Here is a 27898-nt window from a genome sequence, read left to right on the forward strand (position 1 = left end):
AAAAAAATATAACCAAACCAAAAATTAAAACATCTAAAAAACTTAGATGTACTTTCTATAATTTAAAGGCTAAACCAAATACACCCAATGTTAATTCAATGCGTCTGTGTATCTCCTTTTATGGGAATGGTGCCTAACAAATGATGTAAAACAAATCCTTGTTAATATTTCCCATCAAAGATACAACCATAAACTATATACAAAACAAACAACATACAACAAAATAGGAATTGTTCGAGCTTCTATTACACTTATTACCTAAGGTGTTTTTAACTTTTTTTTTTACGTAAATCAACACTTTTCTTTAGCCACTTCATCCAATTACCTTTTTGGATTACAACCCTTTACTCCCACTTTAATGGTCTAAATTCTAGAAATTATGTTTAACACTAAAAATTTTGTTTCTCAAAAATAAAAAATTTCTCTGCTCCCAAGTTTCTAAAAAAAAAAAGTGAGACTTGTTTTTATCATTTGTGCTATAAAAGGCCAATGTTTATAGGTTCTTGTTCTAGTATACCGACTATTTTATATGTATTAATAGGATTAAGGAAAGAATAAAATTATCACGTAAATTATATTTTTTCAATTAGCATTTTTTTTTTAAAAAATATTATATCAATACGTAATATATATGTAGATTAAAATATTTTTATAAATAATTATAAAACAAATATATTCTTATAATTATTTTTTGTAGCATATTTTTGTAATGATTTTTATTAAAAAATAAATAATTATTTTTTATTATAGTGACACAAAAATATTAAAATAAAAAAACGAATCCAATAATTTAAAAAATAACAAATTTAAAATCAAAGAATCGGATAATAAATCCCCAATTATTCATGTAGAAAACAAATCCTAATTGCTCTTTTGTTCTGTACTAATTGCACGATAGTTCGTGCAACTGCTGTGACCGTCGTCTCTGTGTAATGCCTCCTCCGGAGTCGATGCATAGGTAACTCGACACGGTTGAGATCGTAGTCCACTAGGTATCGATCCTTGAAGGATGGTTATCGGAGGAGTCTTCTTTTTTCCACCGGTGCCTCTCCAACAGCAGCACGCTTAGCATGGTGGTCGGAGAAGCTGAATTTGACAACGACGGGAGATCTACAGTTGCCTATTTGTGGTAATAGTGGTGACAAATTGGGATGGGATAGGTGGAAGAGATGGCAAGGAAAGGGGGTTTTAGAGCGTCCATTTTATTATAATTTTTTTATTATAAAAAAATATTTTGATCATAATAATAAAAAAAATATTTTTTAATAAAACAAATAATTATAAAAATATATTTATCTTTTTATAATTATTTATATACAAGAATATATATATATATATATATATATATATATATATATAATAACTTCTTAAAAAAATAAAAATAAATACTAATTATAAAAATATAATTTATAATTTTTTTATTCGTTTATTTTTTTTATTATACCAGTAAATTAGTTACTCTATTAAAATAAGTATCATATTTTTAGTATAAAAAGATTAACAAAATATAATTTTTAGTATTAAAAGTTGAAAGATTTAATTGATTAATGTTGATAAAAATATCAGACAAAAATAAGAGGAAAAAAAAAAGTGAAGAGCTTGATCTAAAATTTTTCGTATTATTTATATAGAAAACTTTTATTTTTGTCTTTGGACTAAGCCCACCTATAACCAACAACTTTGAGTAACTTATCTTAAACATATACCTAGACATTTTAGAATTTGTTTGGGTGAGTTTTTAAAAAAAGAATTTTTTTGAATTATTTTTTTTAAAAGATCTTATAAAAAAATAAAAATAATTTTATGTTTGAGTATTTCATACAAATTTTTTTTTTATTTATTAATTATGTTTGGGTATAACGATATAAAAATACTTTTTTGTTTATTTATTACATAAAAAATATCTTTTTTTAAGGAAAAAAAATCTTTAAAAAAAAAGATGTAAATTATAGCCTCTCAAAAAAGATGTTTTGTTTTTAATTTTTCTAGTGCTTTTAATTTTATTACTAGAAGTGCTTGTTTGGGTAGGGGTGTCCATGGATCGGATCGTATCCGCAGATCCGCGGAAAATATCCGCATCCGATCCGAAAATTGCGGATACAATCCGATCCGCACCTTTTGCGGATCGGATCGCAGATATCTGCTCTACATCCGTGTATCCGATATGCGGATCCGCAGATCCGCACTATAATAATTAAAAATATATATATATATATATGTTTGATATTATATTTACTTGTTTGTATGTTTTAGTTAGTAATTATTATTCATATATTGTATTATTTTATTTTTGTTATTTAGAGAGAGTTTGATTAAAAATATTTTAGGAATAAATAAGTTTAAAAGTATGAAAGAAATATTTTTATCGAATTCTTTTACATAGAAATATGATTAAAAAGAGAATGTTTAATTATGCGGATATATCCGATATCCGATCCGCAAATGTGCGGATCGGATCCGGCACTAAAAAGTGCGGATATCATATCCGATCCGATCCGATGAAAATTGTACGGATATCCGATCTGATCCGATCCGCGGACACCATTATTTTGATAAAAAAATTTTTTTTATTAAAAAAAATCTTTTTTTAAAAAAATCTTTTTTGTTTTTTAACGTGTTTGACAAATTTCTAATAGTAAAAGTAAAAACATTAGAAAAATAAAAAATATCTTTTTTGAAAAACTGTAATTTACATATTTTTTAAAAGATTTTTTTCTTAAAAAAAGATGTTTTTCATGTAATAAATAAACAAAAAAATATTTTTATATAGTTATACCCAAACATAATTGATAGATAAAAAAATTTTTTTTACATGTAATATCCAAACATAAAATTATTTTTACTTTCTCATAAAATCTTTTAAAAAAAAATAACTCAAAAAAATTTTTTTTTAAAAACTCACCTAAACAAACTCAAAATTTATCAAACACATTAAAAAATAAAAAAATATTATTTTATTAAAACAATCTTTTTTTTTTTAATCAAAATAATAGCGTACAAAGAAACAACGTATCACTAATATCCATCGTTAGAGATACTATTCATTAATATTGGGTTTAGGGTTTTTCAGCGTTTGATTTCTTCACTTTCTTCTTCCTTTCCTTCATCGTCTATTCCCATTTCACACAACATCCGAAATGGAAGAAAGTTCTGAAGGAACAGAGACCAGCAAAATCCGTAACATATGCATCCTTGCCCACGTGGACCACGGCAAGACCACCCTCGCCGACCACCTCATCGCTGCTGCAGGTGGCGCCCTCCTCCATCCAAAACTCGCCGGAAGAGTCCGCTTCATGGACTACCTCGACGAGGAGCAGCGCCGCGCCATCACCATGAAGTCCTCCTCAATCTGCCTCCGTTACGGCGACCACTCCATCAACCTCATCGACTCCCCCGGCCACATGGACTTCTGCAGCGAGGTTTCCACCGCCGCGCGCCTCAGCGACGGCGCACTCCTCCTCGTCGACGCCGTCGAAGGCGTCCACATCCAAACCCACGCCGTCCTCCGCCAGTGCTGGATCGAGCGCCTCTCCCCTTGCCTCGTCCTCAACAAGATCGACCGCCTCATCACGGAGCTTAAACTCACGCCGTCCGAGGCTTACGTCCGCTTATTGCGCATCGTTCAAGAAGTTAACGGCATCGTTAGCGCATTCCGTTCCGAGAAGTACCTATCTGACGTGGATTCCCTTCTTGCCACGTCAGGTATGAACCCTAACGAGATTGAGAATGAGGAAGCAGATGATGAAGCTGACGAGTTTCAACCGCAGAAAGGGAATGTGATATTCGCTTGCGCTTTAGACGGTTGGGGATTTGGAATCAATAAATTCGCTGAGATTTATGCTTCCAAGCTTGGTGCTAGTGTAAATGCGTTGTTGAAGGCTCTATGGGGCCTTGGCATTTTAATCCGAAGACGAAGATGATTGCTAAGAAGAAAGTTGGTGGTGGTGGAGACAGTGGTAAGGGTAATGCGAAACCGATGTTTGTTCAGTTTGTGTTGGAACCACTGTGGCAGGTTTATGAGGGTGCGCTTAAGGGTGGTGATGAGGGTAAGGGTGTGGTTGAGAAGGTTGTTAGGTCCTTTAATTTGTCGGTGCCGGCGAGGGAGCTTCAGAATAAGGATCCCAAGGCTGTGCTTCAGGCGGTTATCAGCAGGTGGCTGCCGCTCGCGGATGCTGTGTTGTCGATGGTGGTTAGGTGTATGCCGGACCCTGCTGCAGCACAGACATACCGGATATCGCGATTGATGCCGAAGGTTGAGGTGGTTAATGAGGTTGGAGTTGATAGGAGTGTTTTGGAGGAAACAGAGCGTGTGAGGAAGTCTGTGGAGGTTTGTGATTTGAGGGAGGATGCTCCTTGTGTTGCTTTTGTGTCCAAGATGTTTGCGGTGCCGGTTAAAATGCTTCCTCCCCTGAGAGGGGAGAATGGGAATAGTTATGGCGGCGAAGGAGAAAGCGAGTCGGACGAGTGTTTCTTGGCATTTGCTAGGATATTTAGTGGGGTTTTGCATGCTGGTCAGAGAGTTTTCGTTCTCTCTGCTTTGTATGATCCATTGAAAAGGGAATCAATGCAGAAACATGTGCAGGAAGCTGAATTGCAGACCTTGTATTTGATGATGGGCCAGGGATTGAAAGTAGTGACATCTGCCAAAGCAGGAAATGTTGTTGCCATTCGGGGCCTCGGCCAGCATATCCTGAAATCCGCTACTCTCAGTTCTAGCATGAATTGTTGGCCGTTTTCAAGTCTCGCATTCCAAGTTGCCCCGACCCTGAGAGTTGCAATTGAGCCGTCTGATCCAGCGGATGTGGGTGCACTGCTGAAAGGATTGAGGCTTTTGAATCGAGCAGATCCGTTTGTCGAGGTTACTGTTTCTGCAAGAGGAGAACATGTGCTCTCTGCCGCCGGGGAAGTTCACCTGGAGAGATGCATAAAGGATTTGAAGGAGAGGTTTGCAAAAGTAAGTTTGGAAGTATCACCGCCTCTTGTGTCCTACAAAGAGACCATTGAGGGAGAGGCATCCAAGATGCTGGAAAGTTTAAAAGCTTTTACTAAGAGCACAGATTATGTTGAGAAAACAACACCAAATGGTAGATGTGTTGTCCGTGTGCGTGTGATAAAACTTTTGCCTTCTCTTACAAAGGTGCTTGATGAAAGTCCTGATTTAGTTGGTGATGTTATTGGAATTAAGTCAGCGCAGACGATAAAAACATTGGATTGCCAGAGACCAAATGTTACTGAGAATGATAATCTGGCTGAGGTTCTAAGAAAACGCATTGTAGATGCAGTGGAGAGTGATGTGTTGAGCTGGAATGAGATTGATAATGATCATGCTGAGAGATGTAAATTGGAGTGGCTAAAACTTTTGAGGAGGATATGGGCTCTAGGACCTAGACAGATTGGTCCGAACATTCTCTTAACTCCTAATATTAAAGCAGAGGGTACCGATAACTCTGTTCTAGTACGGGGTTGTTCTCATGTGTCTGATAAGTTGGGCTTTGTGCCCGATTCTAGTGATGGAAATTCAGTTGCTGAGACATCTTCAAATGCAAGTCAAGCTTTGTACAAAGAAGCCGAGCGCCTTGAGAGTAGTGTTGTATCCGGATTCGAACTGGCCACTGCCGCTGGACCCTTATGTGATGAACCTATGTGGGGTTTGGCATTTCTTGTTGAGGCGTGGATATCTCCGCTTATTGAACAGAAGGATGAATCTGAAACACATCTACAATCAGAACAGTATGGGATCTTTGCAGGGCAGGTAATTGCCACTGTCAAGGATGCATGTAGAGCAGCCGTGCTTCAGAATAAACCCCGGCTTGTGGAAGCAATGTACTTCTGTGAATTGAATACACCTACTGAATGTTTGGGTCCAATGTATGCTGTACTTAACCGAAGACGGGCCCGAGTTCTGAAAGAAGAGATGCAGGAAGGTTCCCCTTTCTTCACTGTGCATGCGTATGTTCCAGTTTCTGAGAGCTTTGGTTTTGCGGATGAGCTCCGCAAAGGGACTTCCGGTGCTGCAAGTGCGCTTCTTGTCCTTAGTCACTGGGAAGCACTTCCAGAGGATCCTTTCTTTGTACCCAGAACGGAAGAGGAAATTGAAGAGTTTGGAGATGGTTCTAGTGTTCTGCCAAATACAGCTAGAAAGTTAATTAACACAGTCAGACGGCGCAAGGGCCTTCCTGTGGAGGAAAAGGTTGTACAACATGGAACCAAGCAGAGGACGTTGGCTCGTAAAGTCTAATATATTTCATTACTGTTGTATCCATATCTGTGAGGTGAACTTGTAATTTTTTTTATACTTGAATGTTAGTGTAGCTCACACACTTCATACCCTGTGTTATTATTTTTTCAGGAAAAATTCTTTTCAGGCATGAGTTCAATTTATTATTTTTTATAGAGCATCACAGAAGTATTGTTTCATAGTTCATTTCAATTCAATAGTATATTCACTTAGATGCTTCTAGATGTTGTATACAACTTGTTTTGCCTTACTAGAATGTGGCTTAGTTAATGTTATAAAGGTTTCCTTTGTTCGATTGAAAGTCCAGGAACAGTTGAGAACACCAGTTTGGAAAAATATATTATTTCTAAGAAGTTCTAGTAAATCAGATTTATGCCTTTGGAATTAATGGGTCCTCCATTCCTGGTCTCTTGAATTATAAACATTTTCCAATTACAGTTACAAATTTTGCTTTCTAGGTTGTGTTAGGACTGTTAAACTTTATTATCTTGCTACTTCTAGGACTTAATTTGCTACTGAACATTGTTAAATATTGAAATTATATTGTTCTTCTAAATCTCTGCTATTACTTATAAGAATTAAGAAGTGGGGACAGGTACACCAGGGTAAACATTTCAACAACTTAAAATTCAATGCTTTTCTTTTATAAGATGTATATGGCACAATAAGAGAAAAAATTAATCAACCAAAGAAGAACAAGAATATAAGCTCCCTTTTTATCTTGATTTGGAATGTCAGCCAATGCTGCTTGCTGAGTACATTTTATTATTTTAACTGCCAGTGGTTTTTGCTGTACAGATTAGGGTGGATATTCATTATTCTTCTCTGCTCTCACAAAGCAGTTACTCTTTATGCTTGTGGTCCGTCTGATTGTTTCATTAATTGATAAAGTTCTTTTTCACCCTTCTGATTTAATCAACTGTGTGCGAAGCTGCATCCTTCCGTTAATAGATATGGTAAAGGCTGTATTTCCGCTTCAGAGTGAATGTTATGGAAGCTGCTAACTGAAGTTGTTGAAATCAGTGATTTCAGCTCTATTGTGATATGGAGAGACTCATAGATGATCAGTTTGAACAGTTGAAAGCGCATGTTGATATTGTGATATACTAGCTGCAACAGGTTCGATAAAACACAGAGAGAAAGGTAAAATCCAGTAGGCATCTTAAATAGCTTTTCTTCTTCTTTATATGAAAATTATCTTATCTGTATTTTAACATTATATATTTGAACCTCAATGTTGTAGCTTATATCATATACTTCCATTGGTGTTAAGCGTTACATAAATGGGAAAAATTTATGGGCTCAGTTTTTTGGAATTTTGGTCATACACATGCAAAAGGCAAGCTACCAATAGAATAGTATTTTAAATATATATTGTTCCTGATGAATGTTCTCTGTACCTTATTTTATTTATCCATTGTGTTTTAGATAGTTGTCTTTCTTTTTTTTTTTCTTAGTAAAAGTTTCAAAAATATGAAACGGGTCGGGTCGGGAGTCTTCTGAAATTGCTTGTTAGCCTGTTATCAGTATACTTTGTGACCTTTCTTGTTTTTCCTTCTGCAGGAGAACTTTCTGTCTGTGTTTTCTCTTGCAATCCTTATAAAATCGCTGCTTCCACTACCTGACAAATATGATAGCCTAGCTGATATAGATAAATGCTATCGCCAAAGATAAGGTTGCATTTTAATTTATGTTAATTCCTTCGTTTACATGTTTATATATATATACACACTTTGGGGTTAGGGGAGGGTTTTGAATAGCTTTGTTCTAGTTCTTTTCTATATTGATGTATTAAGTATTTTTCCAGAGATATTCTTTTGACATCTCATTTCTTGTTAACTAATGTTCCTAAAAGTTTTACATAGACCACATCAAAATCAACCACTTTCTATTGATTTATTGAACTTGATTTTAATCTAAGTGTAATATAGCTTTACAAAGGAATCCAATGATGTGCTCCCATAGTCCCATGTAATTTGGTGAATTCTATACCTCTGGTTGTTTAAATGACTAAATTATTAAATGAGATATCAACGCATACTGGATGATAGTCCAAAAATCTAATGATGACAACATTTTCTATTAAATTCCAGAGTCTCACGATATACACTTTGAACCTTCATGCAAGCTTGGATGGATTGACATTTTTCAGGAAATCAATAATATCACTTGTACTGAAGGAACTTAAATCTACCGGAGAAGACAACAATATGGAGAGAGCACAGGCAGGGAAAAGAAATATCTTGTATTATAATAGTTGCTTTGTTATATAAACTAATCCAAAAGAGATTCATTTCGAGCGGGAATGTAATAGTGAAATTGGTTTTTCGGATTCTCGTGTGGTATCTGGATTATTTATTTATGATGGTAGAGGAAGGATACTAAATTTGTGAAAATCGTTTGATATATGTGAAAATTCTTTTGATATATGCAAAGGAAAAGTCTAAGGGACAGCAGTTTTGTTGAATTTTGGCCAGCATGTAGCCAACAGAGAAAGGTGAGTCATTGGATGAAATCTCACACCAATCTCACACCATTAGATCATCATTGATGGCTATTTGATGGCTATCAATCACAAAAATTGCTGGTCCCTAACATTACTCATATGCAAAAAAGAAAAGTATGGGAGCCAACGTAATTGGTGTATAATGCATACAATAGTGGTTAATACTTAATATAAAAATGAACAGCATTTTTAAAATTAGAGTAAACGTAGGTAATTTTTATTTTTAATTTATATTAGGTCAAATAAATAATTCATTGTACATATTATATAGATATTTTATTGGCTCTTTGAAGGAATTCATGCAAAAATTGTTTTAGATGCTAATATATATCAAACCGAGTAACCGACGTTGCATAAGCTTTTATTGGGCGCTAAAAATAACAGGGTAGTTTTTTGTCGGTCTCTGGCATAGTATTGAAGTGCCAGTTTGTTATTTTATTTGCCGAATCACTTTTGAAAACAAACTGAAACGGTTAGTGCGACCAGGTTAATTGGAGAACGGGCGATTAATCGATGAACCATGCGAACCGGTCTGATTTTGAGAGGCTTTTCTGGTTCAGAGTATATCCCGAAACGACTTCGTTTTAGTTTAAAAAACGACTTCGTTTTAGTTATTAAAATAACAAAAAAAATACAAGACACAGCTCCCTTTGACCCTTTCCCTCCCTCCACCCCAAACCCACTCATCAGACTCACCATCATCAAAAATCAAAACTCCACCCAGCCCCCACCATCGTGGAAGGCAGCAGCCCCCACTCTATTCAGTATTCACTGCCCGTCTCAGCTCAGTTTCTCTTCATTGCGTGTCTGTCGTTGCGCCGTCGCTGCTTCTCCGCTCCTTGCCGTGGCTCGTCGCTGCTTCTTTCCTCTGCCGTGCGTCATTTATGCTTCCCTGCTCCTTGTCCTTTCTGGCTGTCACCTCTTCTCTGCTCCCCGCCAGTCTTGCCGTCACTGCCTCTTTGCTCCGCACCGTGTCTCGTCGTCGTTGCTTCTCTGCTTCGCGCCCTGTCTCGCGGTCGCTGGTTCTCTGCCCCTCGTCGTGTCTTGCTCTCGCTGCTGGGTGGTCTCTGCTCCTTGCCATGTCTCTTCTCCTTTCTGGATTCGAGTGACTCAACCTCTGCTTAGGTAACTCAAGTGTCTCTTTTCCTCTGATTTTAATTAATTTGGTTTCTGTTATGAAACTAATTACTATATTGCTACGGTTAGTTATTACAACATTTACTTCTTCATGTTCGCTGGAAATGCATTTTATGTGAGTTGTTATTTTGCTATCATTGATTCAAAATAGAAACATTGCCACAATTCTGCATTGAATTTCTATATGGCATTCCTTTGCTACCCATACACTAGGTTGATTGGCTTGGAGGCTTCTACCCATGTGCCATTATTTAGTTTAAAATTTATGTTGCAAATCAATTGCATGAAGTGCAGATTTTCAATCTATTTGAACTGTCCATGCAAAGATGTGGATAATGCATCAAGGAGTTTTGGTAACTGAGATAGATAGCAAGAACTTTGGGATTTCTGAGGGGCAGTATTCATCCATCTTAACGAGTCTGATTTTATAGTGGTCATTGGCATCTTATAATTCTATGATTTCTTGCATCAAGTTTTTTTTTTTCTTTTTCATATGATTTCGTTGGCTTATGCTTATGATTCTTATGTTGGATGCATGTTTTGGATTAGAGACTTGATTGACTTGGAGAAATTCCCATATGGTGGAGTTGATCTCTTCATTCATGTCCCTCATTCTCAACTTGGTATGTTATTTTTTATCTCATTGATTTTTGGGAATAGTTGTGGTAAATAATCATCTGAATTTTGATGCAATAAAAATTAAAGGTGTGCTAATGTTTTCGATTGGTTGAATTGGTTCAAATCTTGTGTTCTGAACAAAAAAAAGCTCAAACTAGACTAGTTTCATATTAATTAAACTAGAAAACTTGTTTGTTGTTGTTTCTTTTGGTTGTGGAACATTATGTGTTATCATTTATGTGCGTTTTGATAATTTTTTTAGTCATAATGTTTGATGTTTAAACTTATTTGTGAATCTTTAACGATAAATTATAGACAAGTTATTATATAAAATTGTAAAACTTTAAATTTATTAGCTTAAAAATTATTAAATTTAAATATATGAAATTATATATTAATTTTTTAATAAATTTATTTTGTATTTAATTAAAGCAGTTCAACTATGGTTTGATTTCGGTTAAACCATTAAACCAGTTATTCGCCCAATTTGGTTCTTGCAACCTTGCGAAAAACCAATATGTTCATCTCTCTTGGAGACGATAATAGTGTAACAGCAGTTTGGGAATTGGGATTTGGTCGTCAAACTTAAGTTGGTTTCTACTTTCTCCACATAAATAACCAGCAGGGCCCTTAAGAAGATAGTAGGATAGGATTGTTGCTACAACTTCCTTCATTGTTTTCACCTGCGATGACATCATCTGCCATTGGCTAGGTCCGTGATGCTCAATGCTGTGTCTGATTGCTTCTTCTCTCGCTCCTCACGTTTCCATCGCATTCTTCTTTTCAAACCTTTAATATATTACCACCATTTCCATACTTGCGTCACCCACCACTATGAACTTCTCGGTTATTTCGATTCTCTTCTTCAGCAATCCCCTACTCTCCAACAAGTTCGCCAAATCCACTCCCAAATCTTCGTCGCGGATGCGCATCGTTCCCCCTTCTTGGCCTCCAGGCTCATATCCCTATATTCACGCTTTGGGCTTGTCTCGGATGCACGCAAAGTGTTCAGTTTGGTCCCTTTTGACGAACTCCAGAACCTTCTTCTATGGAATTCCATCATCAGAGCCAATGTCACTTATGGGTATTATGAATTTGCGGTTCAGCTTTATGTTGCCATGCGAAAGCTTGGATTTTTGCCCGATGGGTTTACTCTTCCTCTGGTAATTCGAGCGTGTTCCAATGTTGGTGCCACTGGTCTCTGCAATATTGTCCATTGTCATGTTTTGCAAATGGGTTTTTGGAATCATCTTCATGTGGTTAATGAACTTTTGAGCATGTATGGGAAGCTTGGGAAAATGGAATATGCGTGCCACCTGTTTGATAGAATGCTTGTGAGAAGCCTTGTCTCCTGGAATACCATGGTTTCAGGCTACGCTTTGAGTTGCGATCCTGTTGGTGCTTCTAGGATCTTTAAGAGGATGGAGTTGGAAGGTTTGCAACCTAACTCTGTGACATGGACTTCACTGTTGTCAAGCCATGCTAGATGTGGATTTTATGATAAAACCCTTAAGTTGTTTAAGTTGATGAGAACAAGGGGGGTTGAAATCAATGCTGAAGCATTAGCTGTGGTGTTATCTGTGTGTGCTGATATGGTTGATGTTGACAGGGGCAGTGAAATCCACGGGTATGTTGTTAAAGGTGGATATGAAGATTATTTGTTTGTAAAGAATGCACTGATAGGTGGTTATGGGAAGCATGAACATCTTAGGGATGCTCATAAAGTGTTTTTTGAGATGAAGGCCAGGAACCTAGTAAGCTGGAATGCTTTAATATCAGCTTATGCTGAATCAGGATTGTGTGATGAGGCCTATGCATTGTTTTTGCAGATGGAGAAATTGGATAGTTATTTGCTAGTGAGGCCTAATGTCATAAGTTGGAGTGCAGTAATATCTGGCTTTGCTTCTAAGGGCCGTTGTGAGGAGTCACTTGAACTTTTTAGGCAAATGCAGCTTTGCAGAGTAATCGCCAATTGTGTGACGATTTCCAGTGTTTTATCAGTTTGTTCAGAGTTAGCAGCATTGAATCTTGGCAGGGAGCTCCATGGTTATGCTATTAGGATTCAGATGGATGACAATATTTTGGTGGGAAATGGTCTGATTAACATGTATATGAAGTGTGGTGGTTTCAAGGAAGGGCATTTGGTATTTGATAATATTAAGGGTAGAGATATAATCTCATGGAATTCATTGATTGGTGGTTATGGAATCCATGGACTTGGCGAGAGATCATTAAGAACTTTTGATGAGATGCTTGAAGCTGGAATGAAGCCAGATAACATTTCTTTTGTTGCTGTTCTATCCGCTTGCAGCCATGCTGGATTAGTGGCTGCAGGTCGTGGCCTTTTCAATCGGATGGCCAGTGAATTTGGGATTAAACCTAATGTAGAGCACTATGCATGCATGGTTGATCTCCTTGGTCGCGCTGGACTTCTGCAAGAAGCAAGCGACATTGTTAGAAACATGCCAATTGAACCTAATGACTGCGTTTGGGGAGCTCTTCTAAACTCATGTAGAATGCACAGAGACACAGACATTGCAGAAGAAACAGAATCAAACATTCTGACCCTGAAGTCAGAAATAACTGGCAGCTTCATGCTGCTTTCCAATATTTATGCTGCAAGTGGAAGATGGGAGGATTCAGCAAGGGTTAGGGTCTCAGCAAAATCAAAAGGGTTAAAGAAAACACCTGGACAGAGTTGGATTGAGGTGAGAAAGAAATTTTATACATTCTCAGCAGGAAGCATATTGCATTTGAGGCAAGATGAAACTTATGGGATCCTTGAGGAATTGACACGTCAAATGACAAGTATAAATAAACGATATAGCTGCCTTAATCAGCAATGTATTGACGACGAATCAGAGCTCTTGCTTGTTACAAACTAATTAGAGGCAAGAAGATTATTTATTTTTTGCACTGGGTCGTCGCAGTATATAGTGGAGTTCTTGCTGCAGTGACAATCTTGGTGATCTAATCCGGCTGTGGGTGACTGCATCAACGTCGAATCCAATGATTTCGGCAGTGACAACTCCAGAATCTGATCCTCATATGATCTTCCAGGTGATAACACCCCTTATCTTTGTTGTGGATTCTTGGGAAACATTCTTGCGATTGGAATAATATCACCATGGGAAAATCAGTGACAAGGTACCCACCTCTTTATCATCTTTAAATTTTGTCCATAAGAAATTTATGGGAATTATGTCACTTATCATTGTACACAGGTTCCATACTCTGTTCCCCCAAACGGATGAGAAAAAAAAATTGAAGGCCAAATTTATAATGAGATTCTTTGAATGACCTGCAGGTTTTTGAATATGAAGGAGTCAACTTCCATCCTCTTTTACTAATGGAGATATCAGGAAAATCATTTTGCATCTCCAGTTCTTCTATGGTAAGTTATTTATAAAAGGTGGGTTTCTCATGTTCATTGACTTTGTTGGAGTTGGTATGTGTTATGGCTATTTTTATTCTATAAGATCATATTCATTAATTTTTTTTGTTTGGTTGTTCTGCAATTAACACCTGCTAGTACGAATTTTTAGCTCGTGTATATTACATAGCTGAGAGAATATGTTGTTATTGTACTTTTTTTACAAACACATAAGTTGTTGAAGGTTAAGCGCAGCCACATCTAAGGCTAAGATTGGTCAACTTATGCAATTGTGAGTAGTTGAACTACGAATAAGAAACTAAAGTTAATTGAAACCTTTATTTCTACCTCAAGATTGGTTCCTCTTGGTTCCAAGAGTTATCTTCCTTGAGATTGCTGCAAGAGTAACCTTTTTAGACCAGGATCAACATATACTCCCTCTCTTTGGTTTTTGTTTATGCATAATTTAACTATAGTGTTTAGGGGGAAAAAGGTATACTAATAATTGAGATTGTAACATCCATATAGCTTTCTGTTTTCTGTGAAGAACATGCATATAGCTTACCATAACTATTTACTCGATTTTGGTTTTAATTTTTCTGTTTTAGGATGTCTTGAGAAGCTAATTACTTTGGCAGCACTTTTTCATAATATTTGGCACAGTGATGCTACATGGACAAACTTTTTTGTCAACCAAGTCCAACCAAGTTATTGCAACCCTAACAAAAACCATTCTTAGGACTAAGGGTGTGTAAAACATGCTCCCACTCACCCAAACCTTTGGTAGACAGCATAAATCATAATCACTCATAAATCATAATCACTACTTCCTCTTATTTTCTCACTCTCAAACTAAACAAGCATCAACGAAGATACAGAACCGCAAACCAAATGAGCATCAACGAAGGTAAATTGTTGGATTCTTCTTTCTTTCTTCTTATTTGTGGCAAATCATTATGTGATTTTGTGTTTTTGCTTTTTGTTTGTAGCAAATCACTACTTTCATCTCACAGTCTCTTTCTCGAAACCCTACTTTGGTAAAGCAAACCAAACAAACTAAAAACAGAGTATCAACGAAGGTAAATCATTGAATACTACTCTTTTTTTTGTATTTGTAACAAGTCATTTTGTGATATTGCATTTAGTAGATTCTGTTTGTTTGTAGTAAATAACTCACAATCTCTCGAAAAATACAGAAAAAATAGGAACAGAGCACATAAATTATATAACCTTTACTAAACTCATATCATTAAATTAAGGCAAGTTAAAAAAAAAAACACTGGAACTCATTGTATGATATTGCATTTATTAAGTGTTTTTAGGTTTTGCTTGTAGCAAATCACTCGCAATCTCTCAAAAAACACATAAAAAGTAGCAACACATCACATAAATAATGTAACATTTGCTAAACTCATGAGTTAAATCAAAGAAGTTTAATCACAATAAGTTAACAATAAATCAAAGTAAATTAACAAATAAAACAGAGGTATAGGAGTTTAATCACACAAAATGAAATTCTTGAACTCAAATATATGAGTTTAGACATTTCTGTGTCTTTTGCAGCAAAATGATGTATTTTGCTGGTAGGTTCAATATTTTTTAATCTAATAAACCATTAGTGTTTCGTTATATATATTTCTATGTTCTTCTTGACTAAATACCGTGTTTTCATAGTAATCATTTTATGTTGTATTTTGGGAGTGATATATGTTCTGTTTCATAGTAATTTTCATCTTTCCAAACATATAAGCACATTAAAAAAAAACGAAATTCTTAAAATCATATAATAAGAGGTTTAGGCATTTTTGTGTCTTTTGCAACAAATGATGTGTTTTGCTGGTAGGTTCCATGTTTTTGGATCTAATAGATTCTTTGTGTTTGTTTTATATATTTCTGTTATTTTTTTAACTAAATACCGTTTTTTTCTATTAATGATTCTGAGATGCCTTTTTAAGAGTAATGTTTGTGCTGTTTTGTAATAATTTTGATTTTTTATATTCTTGATTATGCAATTTTATTTTCTTTGCATAAAATATGAGGTAAGTGTAATTCTATTCTTCTAGATTAAACAAATATGATCTAACAATAATATCTAATTCTTTTAAAAAAATATACTAATGAATTTAGACGCTCAGAGATACGTTGCAGAGATTTTCAATAAAATGATTCCAGAACAGAGGGAGTTTGTAGATGAAATGGGTTTCGGCTCATTATGTGTGGTGCAAATGAGGGACTAATTTTGCTGCCTTGTAACAAAAAAAAAAAATTTTTTTTTTGCTGCCTTGATGATGTATATATAGGCACCTGTTGAACATGTTTCAAGGAAATAAAATTAAATTAACCTTATTTTGTTGGGTAGGTGTAAATATTTTGTTCAAGTATTTTTTTATGACTAACCATAATGAAATACTTTTATTTTAACATGCAGACTAGTTAGCGAAATATAATACAATACACAAAACAGTAAATCTTTTGCTATTTGTAAAAATCGAAAAACAATTAACTTAAAAGACCATAATTCCATTTAGTATCCCCCTCATCAGTGGGATTAAAAAGTAAAAGTGGATCCTAGTCCTCCGTATCGACTTAGCTGCTAAGGTAATTGCCACTGTCAAGGATGCATGTAGAGCGGCTGTGCTTCAGAATAAACCCCGGCTTGTGGAAGCAATGTACTTCTGTGAATTGAATACACCTACTGAATGTGTGGGTCCAATGTATGCTGTACTCAACCGAAGACAGGCCCGAGTTCTGAAAGAAGAGATGCAGGAAGGTTCCCCTTTCTTCACTGTGCATGCGTATGTTCCAGTTTCTGAGAGCTTTGGTTTTGCGGATGAGCTCAGGAAAGGGACTTCCCGTGCTGCAAGTGCGCTTCTTGTCCTTAGCCACTGGGAAGCACTTCCGGAGGATCCATTCATTGTACCCAGAACGGAGGAGGAAATTGAAGAGTTTGGAGATAGTTCTAGTGTTCTTCCAAATACAGCTAGAAAGTTAATTAACACAGTAAGATGGCACAAGGGCCTTCCTGTGGAAGAAAAAGTTGTACAACATGGAACCAAGCAGAGGACGCTGGCTCGTAAAGTCTAATATATTTCATTACTGTTGTGTCCATATCTGTGAGGTGAACTTGTATTTTTCTTAATACTTGAATGTTAGTGTAGCTCATGCTTCATACCCTGTGTTATTACTTTCTCAGGAAAAATTCTTTTTGGGAATGAGTTCGTTTTTTTAATTTTTATAGAGCATCACAGAAGTATTGTTTCATAGTTCATTTCAATTCAATGGTTTATTTCACTTATATTCTTCTAGATATTGTATACAACTTGTTTTGCCTTGCTAGAATGTGGCTCAGTTAATGTTATTATAAAGGTTTCTTTTGTTTGATTGAAAGTCCAGGAACAGTTGAGAACACAAGTTTGGAAAAAGATATTATTTCTAAGAAGTTCTAGTAAATCAGATTTATGTCTTTGGAATTAATGGGTCCTCCACTCCTGGTCTCTTGAATTATAAACATTTTCCACCTACAGATACAAATTTTTCTTTCTAGGTTGTGTTAACACTGTTAAAGATTATTTTGCTACTTCTAGGGCTTAATTTGCTACTGAACATTGTTAAATATATAATCTCTGCTATTACTCATAGGAAGTGGGGAAAAGTACACCAGGGTAAACATTTTAACAAGAATATAAACTACCTTTTTATCCTGATTTGGAATGTGAGCCAATGCTGCTTGCTGAGTATATTTTATTATTTTAACTGCCAGTGTTTTTTGCTGTACAGATTAGGTGGATATTCATTATTCTTTTGTGCTCTCACGAAATAGTTACTCTTTTATGCTTGTGGTCCATCTGATTGTTTCATTAATTGATAAAGTTCTTTTTCATCCTTCTGATTTAATCAACTGTGTGCGAAGCTGCGTCCTTCTGTTAATAGATATGGTAAAGGCTGTATTTCCGCTTCAGAGTGAATGTTATGGAAGCTGCTAACTGAAGTTTTTGAAATCAGTGATTTCAGCTCTATTGTGATATGGAGAGACTCATAGATGATCAGTTTGAACAGTTGAAAGCGCGTGTTGATATTGTGATATACTAGCTGCAAGAGGTTTGATAAAATGCAGAGAGAAAGGTAAAATCCAGTAGGCATCTTAAATAGCTTTTCTTCTTTATATGAAAAATAGCTTACTTGTATTTTAACATTATATTTTTATACCTCAATGTTGTAGCTTATATTCCATACTTCCATCTGTGTTATGCTTTACAGAAATGGGTAGAAATTGTGAGCTTACAGTTTTTTTGAATTTTGGTCATACACATGCAAAAAGCAACCTACCACTACCAGAACTTTCAGTTTCAGTAGCCCATGGAGTAGTATTTCAAATATATATTGTTCCTAATGAATGTTCTCTGTACGTTATTTTCATTTATATTGTGTTTTAGATAGTTGCCTTCCTTTCTTTTTCTCTTGCGTAGTAAAAGTTAAAAGAATGCTAAAGGGGCCGGGAGTCTTTTGAAATTGCCTGTTACCCTGTTATCGTTATACTTTATGACCTTTTGTTGTTTTTTCCTTCTGCAGGAGAACTTTCGTTGTGTCCTTTCTTTTCCAACCCTTACAAAATCTTTGCTTCCACTACCTGACAAATATGATAGAATAACTGATATAGATAAACGCTATGTCCAAAGGTATGATTGCATTTTAACACACTTTGGGGTTAGGGGAGGGGTTTGAATAGCTTTTTTCTATAGCTTTCTTTTAGTGAGTTTGACATCTCATTTCTTGTTAACACAAGTTTGTAAAAATTTTACATAGACCGCATCAAGATCAACCACTTTCTATTGAACTTGATTTTAATAAACTTTGAGTGTAATATAGCTTTACTAAGAAATCCAATGATGTGCTCCCATGTAATTTGGTAAATTCTACACCTCTGTGGTTGTTTAAATGACTAAATTGTTAAATGAGATGATACACATATTGGATGATAGTCCAAAAATTTAATGATGACATCATTTTCTATTAAATTCCAAAGTCTCACGATGTGCCCTTCGAACCTTCATGCATGCTTGGATGGATTGACATTTTTTCAGGAAATCAATATTATCTCCCGTACTGAAAGAACTTAAATCTACTGGAGAAGACAAGAATATGGAGAGAGCACAGGCAGGAAAAAGAAATACCTTGTATTATAATAGTTCCTTTAGTTTTTCAGATTCTTATATGGTATCTGCCTTTATTATTTATGATGGTAGAGGAAGGATGCTAAGTTTGTGAAAATATCTAAGAGAGTAAGAGACTTATGTGTTATGACATGGCCACTGATGTATATGCTTGTCATCTCAATTTATGTATATCATCAATGTACATTTTACATTTTAGCTGGTTGCTTTATAAGTACTTATAGCAATGTTTGTGTGTTGAGGATTATGAATGACATTATTTTCCATTTTTTTACCATTGTGCTCCCTTCATTGTTTTCCGAAGGAAGCACTCAAATACCATGCTGGACACTAGTGGAATGATGACATAAATTCTACCGTGCTTACAAACGTTTTTAGCATAGTATGCTTCGTGGCAATATGAAAGATGGACACGTGGGGTAGGAATGGTTGTGAGACGGAACAGAAGCATCCCGTTTTACAAGAGTAATTATGTGAGAACAGAAGCATTCCGTTTTACAAGAGTAATTATGCGTGGTAGTTAGTTTTATAATTAGTTGATAAGATAATTTAAAAATTAAGAATAAAAAATATTTAAAAATAAATATAAAAATTTTATAAGTTATTTAAATTTCAGAATGTATAAAATTTATAAATTTAAATTAAATAAAATATTAAAAGAGATTTAAGTATTTTGTTAGTTTCTATAGTTTTACGAAATTTTTAATTAGGTCCTTTTTACTTTTTTTTTTATTTTAATTAAGTTTTTACACCAAATTTTTTTTTTCAATTAAGTCCCTCTTAGTAGTAATTGGCTTAATTTTATAGGGACTCAACTAAAAAAAATTGGTGCAAAAACCAAATAAAAGAAAAAAAAAGTATAGGGACCGAATTAAAAAAATTGGTGTAAGGACTCAATTGAAAGGAAAAAAAAAGTACAGGGATCTAATTAAATATCGATAAAACATTAATATAATAAAACATGAATTAGATATCAAATCCAGACTATTAGATATCGAACCACCTTCGATTTGATAAAACATGAATATAATAAAAGTATAAATTAATAATTTTAAAAAAGTAATAAAATTAAAGTTAGTTTAATAAATTGAATATAAAATTTAAAATTATGCATGAAGATAAAAAATACTTTGAATATAATGTTTATCTTTGTTTCAAATTAAATACTGTTAAAAAAATAAATAAATAAACTTATATGATGTTTATAAATAATAACTTTATAAATGTTTATCTTAATTTTGTTACACATAATAATATAATATTTTTTTTGTTTAATTACTTTGTTGGTTCCTATAGTTTTGCGAAATTTTTAATTAGGTCTCTGTACTTTTTTTCCTTTTAATCGAATCCTTGCACCAATTTTTTTTTAATTGGGTCTCTACACTATTTTTTCTTTTATTTGGGTCCTTGTACCAATTTTTTTTTAGTTGGGTCCCTAAAAAATTAAGCCAATTACTGCTAAGAGAGACCTAATTGAGAAAAAAATTTGGTACAGAGACCTAATTAAAGGGAAGAAAAGTATATAGACCTAATTAAAAATTTTGCAAAACAATAGGGACTAATAGAATAATTAAACTTTTTTTAAATATTTTATTTAATTTAAATTTATAAATTTTATACATTCTAAAATTTAAATAACTTATAAAATTTTTATATTTATTTTTAAATATTTTTTATTCTTAATTTTTAAATTATCTTGTCAACTAATTATAAAACTAACTACCACGCATAATTACTCTTGCAGAACGGGATGCCTCTCCTGCTCCGTCTCACAAACATTTTCACCCCTCACGTGTCCATCTTTCATATTGCTACGCAAAATAAGTATACTATGCTGAAAACGTTTGTAAGCACAGTAGAATTTCCTTACTTTTGGCACCTAATAAAAAAAGATTCGATGTTGTTTTGATATATACGAAACTGTTTTAGATGCCAACATATGTCAAAATGACTTTGCATATGCTTTCATTGTTGCTACTTGCTAACACATTGTTTGCATAGAGAGAATTTGAAAAGAAAGAAAATGGAAGGAGAGAAAATAAATGAAAAAGTAAGTTTTTTATTATTTAGATGAGAAGAAAAAAAAATATGGGACTTACTAAATTATTTTCTTCTCACAAATGAGAAGAAAATGAAGAGAACTGTAATAATATGAATAAAATTATACATTTATCTCTTATTATTAATAAATTATAATTTATATATAATATAGATAAGGGTATTAATGTAATTTTATATTATTATTATTTTCTTTCTTTTTATTTTTTTTTCCATCCAAACAAAAGAAAATTTTCTTTCTATTTTCTTTTCATCCATTTTCTCTTAATCCAAACAACATATAAATAACCAAACATTGGGCTAAAAAATAATGAGGAAGAGAGAGAAAAAAAAAAGAAAAAAAAACCCTAGCAGAGAAAGAGTACGTACTCCGTACTCAGGGAGAATGAGAGAATGAGAGAGCGGGAACGAGTGTTTGAGGGCGAAACATAGTGAGGATGGCGGCCATGCCGTCGGAAGAGATAAGGGGGAGAGTGTGGGTGGAGGTGCATCCGGGTTTTTTAAAGTCTACAAAGGTCTCTTTTAGAGATAAAGTCATTGGTCCAGAGAAATTGAAGGCCTTTGCACTTGCAGGATCTCTATCTATAGCGACGGTGATGGGCAAGTAGGGCGATCCCCAAACTCCATGTGTAAACATCACTGAAGAAGCCAAGCTTTGCTTAGTAGAGCCTTATCGAGAAGCTTTGGTGATCAAGGTTCTTGATAAAAATTATAGTTACACAGCTCTTTCACACAAGTTTCGGATGGTTTGACGCATCAAAGGTGGCTTTGATCTGCTTGATGTGGGGTTTGGATACTTCATGGTAAAATTCGATGCAGGTGAAGATCGTGAGAAGGTCATACTTGGTGGCCCGTAGTTGATTGAGGGGCACTATGTTACTGTAAAATCGCGGGATATAGATTTTCGGCCATGTGAGCAATCCTTCGGGTCTACACTTGTATGGGTTTGGATTTCGGGACTCCCAATCTGGTGCTAGGCGATGATGCGTATTGCTTCTGCAATAGGAGTCCCCATCAAAGTGGACCTAGCCACTGAGTTGGCTGAGAGAGAGGAAGATATGCCCGAGCATGTGTTTAAATAAATTTAGGATTGCCAGTGATCAAGCATATCATTGTGAAAAGTGTAACTCATGTAGTGGAGTATGAAAGTTTAAATTTAATTTGTAATTCTTGTGCACGTTATGGTCACGATATGACACAGTGCTTGGGTAGAGACTCCAGAGAAGGAAAGAGTGCTGATTCTGATGCCACCAAGCCCCGGGACAGTACAACGGTAGTGCCACATCCTGAGCCCAAAATTCATAATTCAAATTAATTAGAACCTGAGGTGGTAGATGGCGTTATTGGCGAGAATCCTGCACCGAGTTTGCAAGAGGATTTGGAGGCTAATAATTTGGAAGGAAATAAAGTTGAGGAGGCTTGCATGCATGATGAACCAGGCTGGGAGAAAGTTGTGAGGAAAGGTAAAACCAAGCTGGGCCAGAAGCAACCTAGCAAGGTCCAGAACCGATTCGGGTAGAGTAATCTGGCCCACCATCCACTTCTCTCACACGGATGGATCTAGCTCCTATCGCGCCAGGGTCGGGTCACGAGTCAAGGTCAGACACAACGCTTTCAGTGTTGGTGAGATGTCGATCTCCTCAACCCGACACACCCCATACCTTGCGGCTCCTCTCTCCGGAAACGACCAAGACCGGCGTCCCTACAGAGCTCGCCAGTTGAAAAGAGTGGAGGCACAGCGATGGAAGCATCGTCATGTCTTCTTGCAGCCGTGAAGGAGGGTGTTACCGTGGTGGTTCCATTGGAGAAGGAAGTCGCGTTGCCGGCTGTTGCTGCATCGGTAGGCGGGAATAAGGAGATATTCCATGGAGATCCGGCAAACATGAAGGTCACGAGAGTCACTTCCGCTGGGCAAGCCTCGGTTTGAGGTTGTTGAAGCACTTTGATTTCCTTATTTTATATTTTTATATTTTATATTATGGATAGTTTAAATATAATAGCTTGGAATATTAGGGGTGCTTCTAATAAGTTAGCCCGAGTGAATTGTAAAGAGTTGGTTAGGAAATTTAAACCTGTAATTTTTATTGTGGTTGAAATTCACTGTTCTTTTCAACACTTGAAACTATTTTGGAAAAGACTTGGTTATCACCCTATTGGTATAGTGGAGGCGTCAGGACATAAGGGGAGTATCTGGTTCCTTTCTGCAATGCAGGGTGTTCACTGCAAATGGGTTGATGCTTTCGATCAGTGTGTTACAGTTGAGGTTCAGGTAAATAATGTGATTTAGAGGTGCAGTGGTATCTATGGTAGTCTGCAATTCAATACCAGAGTTCTGCTATGGGATTATCTTGTTACTCAGTCTTTGTCTTTCTGCGGGCCATGGATTGTTCTTGGTGATTTTAATGAAGTAATATTCTCTCATGAATCTAAGGGTTGCCTCTTCTCGAGTCACCATGCAGATCGGCTTGCTGCCTCTCTAGGGGATAGTGATCTGTTTGACTTAAAGACTATTGGAAGATGGTTTTCTTGGTATAAAAGGGTTAAAAATGGTGTTGAGGTGGCGAAAAAACTTGACCGGGTCTATATCAACAGTGGATGGTTATCTCTCTTTCCAGAGGCTTATGCAGAAATTTTAAATAGGCTTCAGTCTGATCATTGTCCTATCCTAGTGCGCTGTACAGGTCGTCCCCAACCGAAAAAGAATAGACCTTTTCGGTTTATTGCGGCTTGGATAACTCATCCGGGATACAGAGATATTGTGAACCAGTCATGGCAGGTTGGCTTTAGAGAGATGCATGGCAAGCTTTCAGAAGTGCAGAAGAACTCTTTGGAGTTTAATTGTAAAGTGTTCGGCAACATTTTTGTTAGGAAATGCGAATTGGAGAGACAGATTAATTCCCCTCAGAAGTGACTAGAAGTAATAGAAGATTTGTCTATGCGGCAAAAAGGACAACAGCTGATTGAGGAATTTAATAACACGCTTGTGCAGGAGGAACTTCTATGGTTTCAGAAATTCAGAGAGCAGTGGGTAAAATTCGAGGATAGAAATATCAAGTTCTTTCATGTCCAGACACTTGTGCAGAGAAAGCATAATAAGATTCATGATCTCTTTCTTCAAGATGGGGTATGGGAAACGGACCCGGATGTCCTTAGAAGGGAAGCTAAATCCTTTTATAAACACCTATTCTGCCAGTCGAATGATGTAGACTTAGGTTGTCTTGGTGATGTGCCGCTGCCTTCCTTGAATGATGAAGCCTGTTGTAGCCTCACAGCGCCAGTTACTCTGGAAGAAGTTAAGTCGGTTGTTTTCATTATGTATTCCTTTAAGGCGTCGAGCCCTGATGGGTTTCAGGATTTCTTCTTTAAAGAATACTGGGATATTGTTAGTTTTGATGTTTGGACTATGGTTCGTCATGCGTTCTCTGGTTTGGATATGGATCCAAGGATGATGGAAACTCTTGTGGTTCTTATTCCGAAGGTAGAAAACCCGGTTTCCATGAAGGATTTCCGACCTATTAGTCTCTGTAATGTAGTTTACAAAGTTATAACAAAGGTCCTGGTCAATAGACTTCGTCCCCATCATAAAGAGATTGTTGGGCCCCTTCAAGGAGGGTTTATCCCGGGGAGAGGAACCCCAGATAATATCATTGTAGCACAAGAGGTTCTCCATTTCATGAAGAAGACAAAGTCAAAGAAAGGGACCCTGGCCTTTAAGATTGATCTGGAGAAAGCGTACGATAAAGTATATTGGGGATTTCTAAAACAAACCCTTGTGAGTTTTGGCTTTTCTCCTCCGATAGTCAATCTGATTATGCATTGTATCACTGCTTTCTCACTGTCTATCCTCTAGAATGGGGATATATTAAATAGCTTCATTCCGAGCAGGGGTCTTAGGCAAGGAGATCCTATATCACCGTATCTATTTGTGTTGTGTATGGAGAGATTGTCATGTTCTATTAATTAGCAAGTTGATAGGGGCTCATGGAAGCCGGTTGCGGTTTCTAGAGGGGGTCCAAGAATTTCTCATTTGATGTTTGCCGATGATTTGCTTCTTTTCTGTAAAGCCAAAAAACACCAAGTTCAAACTGTAATGGTAGCTTTGGAAAATTTCTGCAGAGCCTCTGGGATGAAGGTTAATGTGGAGAAATCTAAAGCGCTATGCTCCAGGAATGTTTCAGCGACAAGAAAAGAGATTTTCATCGGAATGTCCTCCATCAGATTCGTCCAGAACTTGGACAAGTATTTAGGGGTGAACCTTAATCACTCTCGGGTGATACGCGCAACTTTCAACGATGTTCTGGACAAGGTTCGGGGAAGGCTAGCCAGCTGGAAAAGGAGATTGCTTAATAAGGTGGGCAGACTCTGTTTGCTTAACTCGGTAGTGACTGCGATTCCTACTTACCGCATGCAAGTATCTCTCTTCCCTAAAGGGGTAACTAATAAGATAAAATCCATGATGCGAAACTTTCTATGAAAGGGTCAAGCTGATGATAGAGGCCTGAATCTAGTTAACAGGAAAGTGTTGGTCACCCCTAAGAAGTTTGGAGGTCTGGGAATTAAAGATCCTTTTTGTGCTAATATTGCTCTTCTTGGAAAGCTAGTTTGGCAACTTTTTCACCATCCTGACAAGCTATGGGTTCAACTGTTGATGGAGAAATACCATTCTTCTAAGGATGATTGTTTCAGTCGGTCTCGAGAAAGGGGATCTTATGTTTGGAAGAGTATATGTCGAGCTTGGGATATCCTGAAGGAAGGTTTTATTTGGTGCATTGGGGATTTGGAACAGAACTTTTAGTTTTCTAAATGGAGAATAGAGGGGCGACTGTGTTAGGAGATGGATTATATTCACATTTCTGATTCGGATCTCAGGATCTTGGACCTTTGGTCATCTGGATAGTGGAACCTTGAGAATATCTATTCTCCTCTGAATCAGTCTCTGCAGAGCAACATTAACTCTTACAACCCGGATGTTCAAGCTGGTTCAAAGGTCGGTTGGTGTTGGACTAGTGCGGCTTCAAAGGTTTATGATGCTCGTAGTGGTTATTTGTGGCTCAGTAAGAAGATGTTTAGTTGGGAGGATAGGGGTAATTGGCTTTGGCTTTGGCGTTAACATATTCCGGAAAAGCACAAATTTTTGGCCTGGCTATGTCTTCGGGAGGCTCTTCTTACTGCTGCATTTCGTTTTAGGAGGGGCATTTCACACACGGATAGTTGTCCACGATGTTTCGCAGGTCAGGAATCGGTTTTACATTGTATTCGGGATTGTCCAAAAGCCCAACTAGTTTGGCAAGCTTTAGGGATCTCCGATCAACCAGTGGATTTAATGAGTTGGTTCTTACATAATAGCAAACAACGTCCCTTTAGATTCTTTTCTGGTCTCTAGTGGATTTGGCGTTCGAGGAATAACAAGATTTTTTATCCTCACGAGCATTGGACCACAGACAAGGTGATTAGTATGTCTTTGTCCTTGGAAAAGGAGCTCCGAAATATTTTTGAGTTGCAACGACTGTCTATCCCCTCCAACATTAGTGGCTCTTGGATTCCCCCCTCAGTGGGTACCTTTAAGATTAATTGTGATGCTAGCTATCCTGGCAATGGTGCTCGAGTTGGTTTTCCTTGTGTTAGCAGAGATTGGAAGGGAAGGTGGCAACGAGGCTGTCTGGGAACAATTGAGAGTCGTAGCATTTTGCAAGGAGAGTTGTTTGCTATTTGGAGAGGCTTTCTTTTAGCATGGGACTCGAGACAAAGAGACATTATATGTGAGACAGACTGTGTGGAGACTTTTACTATTGTCAATAATTTATAGGATTGCTCTGGGTTTATTGATCATTTGGTGTTAAAAATACGAGATATCATGTCTTGGAAATGGCGTGCTGATCTCCGGTTGATCTTGAGAGATGCAAATACAGTAGCAGATATCATGGCAAAGACTGCAATGAGGACCCTTTCTCCCCAAGTAGAGCTTCCGTTGCCTTGGAAGGAGTTTGAGAGTAGTATTCATTGAGACTGCCTTTCTTAAGCAGTTTCTTGTTTATTTTTTCTTTCTTAGTTGTTGTTTATTTTCTTTTAACTCACAAAAAAAAAAAAACAACATACAAATAACTCTACTTTTCCTTTTATTTTCTTTCCTCTTATTTTCTTTCATTTTATTTTTTTTCTATATCCAAACAAAGCCTAAAACTTCCTTTATTGCCTTCACCTGTGATGACATCATTTGCCATTGCCCAGGTCTATAATACTCTATGCTGGAGTTAAATCTTAATTTAACCCCTAAAATTTAGTCTAATTCTCAGAATGACCCCCATAATTTTGTTGGTCCCAATTAGAACTCCCAAATTTACAATCGTAGCTCCGGCTTGCCCCTACGATAATTTCTGTCACCGGAATGCTGATATGACGCAATTGCATGACACGGTGGACACTACTTAAACGACGGCGTATTGGTTTTGCGCCCAAACCCTTCGAAAAATGCGTCGTTTCAGTTTTTTGTGGGTTACAACTCTTTCTTTTCACTACGACGATCATAAGTTGCAAAACATTAAGAAAACCCTTACACTACGTGATTTTTGGATGCGAAACCAATGCGCTGTCATTTAAGTAGTGTCCACCAATCATACAATTGCGTCATATCAGCATTCCGGTGCAAGCCAGAGCCACGATTACAAATTTGAGGGTTTTAATTGGGGCCAATGAAATTATGGAGATCATTCTAAACATCGGACCAAATTTCAAGGCCAAATTGAGATTTAACTCCTCTATGCTGTGTCTGATTGCTTCTCTCGCTCCTCAAGTTTCTA

The 27898-nt window shown here is 36.3% G+C and overlaps 2 protein-coding genes across 6 annotated transcripts; both read left to right on the forward strand.

Moving 5' to 3' along the window:
• The first annotated feature begins 3014 nt into the window (after positions 1-3014).
• On the forward strand, positions 3015-8634 carry LOC112720328 (uncharacterized). Its single transcript, XM_029290125.2, is given in 5 exon segments — positions 3015-3885; positions 3888-6272; positions 7037-7381; positions 7802-7913; positions 8332-8634. Coding segments are annotated over 2 exon segments (3099 nt in total). The 5' UTR covers positions 3015-3137; the 3' UTR covers positions 6239-6272; positions 7037-7381; positions 7802-7913; positions 8332-8634.
• Positions 8635-9132: 498 nt separating this feature from the next.
• Positions 9133-19241, forward strand: LOC112720330 (putative pentatricopeptide repeat-containing protein At1g17630). Of its 5 annotated transcripts, XM_072206491.1 has the most exons (10): positions 9366-9869; positions 10431-10504; positions 10935-13646; positions 13807-13893; positions 14481-14779; positions 14862-14951; positions 17875-17994; positions 18130-18274; positions 18442-18548; positions 18954-19241. In XM_072206491.1, exon 3 carries the CDS (start codon positions 11219-11221, stop codon positions 13382-13384), a length of 2166 nt encoding a protein of 721 aa, XP_072062592.1. In that variant the 5' UTR covers positions 9366-9869; positions 10431-10504; positions 10935-11218; the 3' UTR covers positions 13385-13646; positions 13807-13893; positions 14481-14779; positions 14862-14951; positions 17875-17994; positions 18130-18274; positions 18442-18548; positions 18954-19241. The 5 variants fall into 5 exon arrangements, with proteins under 5 accessions (XP_025627016.1, XP_072062592.1, XP_072062590.1 ...); XM_072206489.1 differs by lacking the exon at positions 18130-18274 and having other exon boundaries at positions 9380-9869; positions 10433-10504; XM_072206488.1 differs by lacking the exon at positions 18130-18274 and having other exon boundaries at positions 9380-9869; positions 10433-10504; positions 14862-17994.
• The last annotated feature ends 8657 nt before the right edge of the window (positions 19242-27898 follow it).

This window comes from Arachis hypogaea, chromosome 11 (assembly GCF_003086295.3).
Source record: "Arachis hypogaea cultivar Tifrunner chromosome 11, arahy.Tifrunner.gnm2.J5K5, whole genome shotgun sequence".
NCBI lineage: Eukaryota > Viridiplantae > Streptophyta > Magnoliopsida > Fabales > Fabaceae > Arachis > Arachis hypogaea.